General features: G+C 43.0%; 1 protein-coding gene across 1 annotated transcript in view; it reads right to left on the bottom strand.

The window, feature by feature from the left end:
- Positions 1-547: 547 nt before the first annotated feature.
- The window catches only part of ABCD2 (ATP binding cassette subfamily D member 2), a 66753-nt gene continuing 61300 nt past the window's right edge, over positions 548-6000 (bottom strand). The window contains exon 10 of the mRNA XM_073619686.1: positions 548-1017. Coding sequence (XP_073475787.1) covers positions 804-1017 — 214 coding nt within the window. The 3' untranslated portion in view covers positions 548-803. The remainder of the gene's footprint in view (positions 1018-6000) is intronic.

Below are 6000 nucleotides of genomic sequence, written 5' to 3'. Positions count from 1 at the left end.
GGCTCCTGTACCTGTGATTTATGTTCAACTTCTGATAGCCAGGTATGGCCTCTGCTGTTTCTCAATGGTCCTTCTTAGGATGCCCATATTTATAAGCCAGCGGGCTGAAAAAAAAATGAATGGAAACCTCCACTCTGTGCTATTGTATTCTGATAGTGGTGCTCCTCTGCTGGCAAAATACATTGATCAGTATCTGCAGATGGCTGAAAAACTTTCCAACATTCCTGTTTGGCAGAGGTTGATTGTTGCATCTACTGTTGAGTATAAACAACTATAGATGGATTGAAATTCAGCCAGCCAGTCCCTGCTGAACCAACCAAATTTCAATCTATCTATGGCTAGCTTTATCTACCTGCCCTGACTTTTGCCTGTTCCTCAATGATACTTGTTATTTCCATGCCCTGACCTTCGCCAGTTTTTACTATGGTCTTACCTGCTGATTTTATATCATGCCTTGTTTCTGCCTAATGTTAGCTGTTGCCACTCTTGTATGGTTGCATATCTGCATTTAAAAATCTGTTTATAAGGAACATAGTCCCCCCCCCCCCCCCGTGAAGGTTGTTGTATTCACTGCTGATACTATATACTATTATTGAAAAGCAGAATTCATTCCTTATTTCATTTATAGTTGAAGAAATGAATGTATAGCAGGTTTCCAGAAAAGGGATCCTATACATGTGAACTTATTTACTTTATTTTCTTTTTCAACCCAGTTCCAGATAAGCAGTCCATGCATAGTATACATTCATAAATTATTAATCATAATCTTTCATCTGGGTAAACCACTGGAAAAATACAGAGAATTATTTGTCATTTTCGGAGCTGGTTTTAAGCACTGAGTCTTCCCCCAAGATTTTACACAGTTCATTCAGCCTCAGCTGCATTTTGGGTATCCCTGCAAGCTGAGACTCAAGTCTTTGTTTTTCTTCACTTAGTGATAAACGTGTAGCTGTATCTAGCTGTTCGAAGCGCCATCCTCCTTCTCCATCAAACTGCAACAAATGGGTGTGATATTTCCTGTGGAGACATAATTTAAAGTGTCATAAAACCCAGACTATGAAAACTCTCATTACACGCTATGCAACAGAGTGCGCATACTCATGAGGGGACTAAACCACTCATTTGAGTGAAATATACCTGGTGGATCCTGCCTTCAGCTGTCTCTCTCATTTCTTCTGTGTTCCCACTGCAGATTGAGATTGTGTAGACCAGTTGTTGTCCTCTACGGAGCATGCTCATATTTCAGTCCCTTCTAAGCCCATGAGTATAGAGTTGCACATGTGGACGTATACACAGTGCTAAATGACACTCCCCTCCCTCCCTACCTCCTCCATGTCCTCCTATTACTAAACACTATGGGGGAGGGATATAGTATGCTGATTGATTACATTCCCTAAGAGACTCACAAAAATGCTTAGTTTTAATATAAATCTGTTTTAAATATATCTAAGGTACTTGCTAGTAGCTAGTAAAGTTAGAAAAAAAAGTCTTGAATGCAGATGTCATCTGAACAAAATGAAAGCTAGAGTCAATAAACTTTGACTCCGCCAACACCATATTAATGGACAAAAAATACACAGCTGATTTATAGGGAGCTGTAAAACAGTTTTTTGATCATCATTTTAATCAGCACCAATCAAGGCTGGCCATACAGACTCACACTTTAGAGAGCATACTGTACGTCAGGGGTCAGCAACCCGCGACCCGCACCCGGCCTGCCACAGCTAAATCTCCGGCCCCTCAACCCGGCCCCTCAGCACCCGGCCCGCGGACAAGTGGTTGTCTGTGTAAAAATGTAATCTGCAAAAGTGTCCGTGTTATATAATAAAAATGCAGCTATATACCTCATTAAGAGCGCTGCTCAGGGCTCAGTTGACTCGCCGCCTCCCCTCCTCCTCCCCTGACTGACGTCATTCTCAGCCCCGCCCGCTGCAATTGTCAGACGAGGAAAAGAGAGAGGCTGCGGGTCACGTGAGCACCGCTCTTAATGAGGTAAATAGCTGCATTTTTATTTTATATCACAGACACTTTTGCAGATTACATTATTAAACAGAGTGTACAGGGGATACAGCCACCTCTGTATCCCCCGTACACAGCCACCTCTGTACCCCCCCCATCCACAGCCACCTCTGTACCCCCCATCCACAGCCACCTCTGTACCCTCCCATCCACAGCCACTCTTTATCCCCCCCCCCCGTTCACAGCCACCTCTGTTGCAAATGAGGGGCTGCCCACATCCAATATGACGATGTGATCTTCATATCCGGGACTCAGACCGAGGTGTGAGGGTATATATGGTGGTGAGTCAGCACGCTGTCCGTTCCCCATTAAGAATGTCATATATGACAAAACGCATATGAGGAGGTAACGTGCTGACGTCACCACGCCATTTCGTTGAGAATTGTAGCCGGCCGGCTTCGTTTTCCTATATGTGGTTTTAAAGACGTTATAAATGTAAGTGTGACTTTTTATTGATCTAAATAAATCGGGATAGAGACAATATCACGCTATGGTCCACTTTATCTCTTTTTGGGCTGATTGTTGATGTACTGTTAATGGAGCCATGAAGCATACGGTACCTGCCTGAGAACCCTATTTCTCATGTCATCTTTGGGATCCCCTGTTGAGCAAGGACCTGGGCTGGGTTAAAGCCGTATGTCTATTTCTGCGTGCTATCTGGTAAGCGTGCTCTCTGTAAGGTGGCGGTGCACTTGTTTGTGTCAAAAATCACTGGGGTGTTCCGTATACAATGCAGTATCACATTATGGTCTATATTATTTTTTCTTTTTTTGGCTGATTGGTAAATCATCTCCTAAGGAGCTACAGATTTCATGGTATCTATTTTGAGTATCAACCTGTATGCAGAATCCTGATAAATCGTGGAAAGCAAAGACCTGGGCTGGGTTAAAGCCATCTGCCCAAATTTGCTTGCTATATGGTAAGCGTGTTTTCTATGAGGTGGTGGTACACTTATTTGTGATTATACTACTGGGGTGTGTTTCTTTGAAGTTATTCAGCCACATACAATTATTGGAATTGTCATGCCCTGCAATCTGTTTTAAGGACAATAATTAGCACAATTTTTCTCTTTTCCACCTCTTTATCCCCCATGTACACAGCCACCACTGTACCCCCCAGTACACAGCTACCTCTGTACCCCCCCGTACACAGCCACCTCTGAACCCTCCCCCCCATCCACAGCCACCTCTGATTCCTGCCTGTCCACAGCCACCTCTTTACCCCCCATACACAGCCACCTATGTATTCCTCCCGTAAACAGCCACCTTTGTACCCCCCCCATACACAGCCACCTCTGTACCTCCCCATCCACAACCACCTCTGTATCCCCCTCCTCACCCCCCCCCCCCCATCTTCATTTCTTAGCAGGTGAATGCGGCCCTCCATGCATTCACATACATTGAATCCGGCCCTTAAGTGGAAAAAGGTTGCTGACCCCTGCTGTATGTCATCAGAGTAATAAAAACCCCTCCTAATTATTTTTCCCTGCAGATGCAAAAAACAGGGAAAGATCATGTCACAGCCCTGCAGGAATAAGGTACTTCTTAAAAGAGGATTTAAAAAATAAATAAAATACAGTGGCATGAAATACTGTATATGATTTATGTGAATGAATTGTGGCAATTAACACTTTTCTGTTTAGTATCTCTTTAAAGACAATTTTAGTGGATAACTGCCTATAGCCTTTATAAGAAAATTTGTGTAAGCGGAAGAGTTGCTTAAATGAAAATAATTTTAAAGAACTCTACAAAATTCCAAAACTACTTTAAAATGTATTTGCTTTTGAACTGAATTTATAGGACATACATGTTTAGAATACCAGAGAGCTATTTGCTATTGTTATCTACAGCCCTGAATCTCTTTAAAAGCATGAATCCCTCTAAAGCTTATAAAGTGTGAGGCTTAAAGCAGTATTAAACTTTTATATTGCAGCTTACCAATTCTTAGATATGATGGTTGTATTACTTTCCTTTTTTAGACTTTCTTTCTTCTATTTTCATGTGGTGATCCAGCCACCAAGTCTATTGTTTTTCAAAAGCACAAGCTCTCCAGCAGAATGTATCAGTTTACATGGTGCATTTTTGATGCAGTCCAGTGCTCCCCCCCCCCTTTTTTCTTAACCTTCAATAAGGACAAGTGTGTTGCAGTGCATTTTTGGTGCATTTAGGTGCGTTCCAGTGCTTATTTGATGCGTTTTACAGCGTTCCAATACAGTCCAGTGCAGAAAAAATGCAGCATGTTTTACTTTTTTTTCTGGAACTGGAACGCACTGGAACTGCAAGCACTGGTGTGAACTATGCCATTGAAAACCACAATATTTTGTGTGGCCACCATTATTTTCCAGCACTGCCTTAACCCTCTTGGGCATGAAGTTCACCAGAGCTTCACAGTTTGCCATTGGAGTCCTCTTCCACTCCTCCATGACGACATCACAGAGCTGGTGGATGTTAGAGACCTTGCGCTAATCCACCTTCTGTTTGAGGATGCCCCACAGATGCTCAATAGGGTTTAGGTCTGGAGACATGCTTGGCCAGTCCATCACCTTTACCCTCAGCTTCTTTAGCAAGGCAGTGGTCGTCCTGGAGGTGTGTTTGGGGTCGTTATCATGTTGGAATACTGCCCTGCGGCCCAGTCTCCGAAGGAAGGGGATCATGTTCTGCTTCAGTATGTCACAGTACATGTTGGCATTCATGGTTCCCTCAATGAACTGTAGCTCCCCAGTGCTGGCAGCACTCATGCAGCCCCAGACCATGACACTCCCACCACCATGCTTGACTATAGGCAAGACACACTTGTCTTTGTACTCCTCGCCTGGTTGCCACCACACATGCTTGACACCATCTGAACCAAATACGTTTATCTTGGTCTCATCAGACCACAGGACATGGTTCCAGTAATCCATGTCCTTAGTCTGCTTGTCTTAAGCAAACTTTTTGCGGGCTTTCTTGTGCTTCATCTTTAGAAGAGGCTTCCTTCTGGGACGACAGCCATGCAGACCAATTTGATGTAGTGTGCGGCATATGGTCTGAGCACTGACAGGCTGACCCTCCACCCCTTCAACCTCTGCAGCAATGCTGGCAGAACTCATATGTCTATTTCCCAAAGACCACCTCTGCATATGACGCTGAGAATGTGCATTCAACTTCTTTGGTCGACCATGGCGAGGCCTGTTCTGAATGAAACCTGTCTTGTTAAACCGCTGTATGGTCTTGGCCACCGTGCTGCAGCTCAGTTTCAGGGTCTTGGCAATCTTCTTATAGCCTAGGCCATCTTTATGTAGAGCAACAATTCTTTTTTTTAGATCCTCAGAGAGTTCTTTCCCATGAGGTGTCATGTTGAACTTCCAGTGACCAGTATGAGAGAGTGAGAGAGATAACACCAAATTTAACACACCTGCTCCCCGTTCACACCTGAAACCTTGTAACACTAATGAGTCACATGACACCGGGGAGGGAAAATGGCTAATTGGGCCCAATTTGGACATTTTCACTTAGGGGTGTACTCACTTTTGTTGCCAGCAGTTTAAACATTAATGGCTGTGTGTTGAGTTATTTTGAGGGGACAGCAAATGTAAACTGTTATACAAACTGTACACTCATTACTTTACATTGTAGCAAAGTGTCATTTCTTCAGCGTTGTCACATGAAAAGATATAATGAAATATTTACAAAAATGTGAGGGGTGTACTCACCTTTGTGAGATACTGTACAGTCGGCAAAACCTCTTCATGGAGTGCACTGGCACTGGCATATAACTTAATAACTAATTAAAAAAAAATACTTACCCAGATGTTCTACTTTATATACTAGAAGTGTTGAAAGTAGGAGAAAATGTTCCTTTAATTAGTGTGGCATAGTCTTTAACTGTTACTGATATTTATAATAGGGATATCAAGAGCTACTATAGCTATGTTAATATGATCTACATAGATTAAATCTGACCTGTCCTCACAACATAAACCACATTAGGGTATTGAAATCA

The sequence above is a fragment of the Aquarana catesbeiana genome, linkage group LG03 (genome assembly GCF_042186555.1).
Source record: "Aquarana catesbeiana isolate 2022-GZ linkage group LG03, ASM4218655v1, whole genome shotgun sequence".
NCBI classification, from domain to species: domain Eukaryota; kingdom Metazoa; phylum Chordata; class Amphibia; order Anura; family Ranidae; genus Aquarana; species Aquarana catesbeiana.
This window is presented reverse-complemented; position numbering and strand designations above follow the sequence as displayed.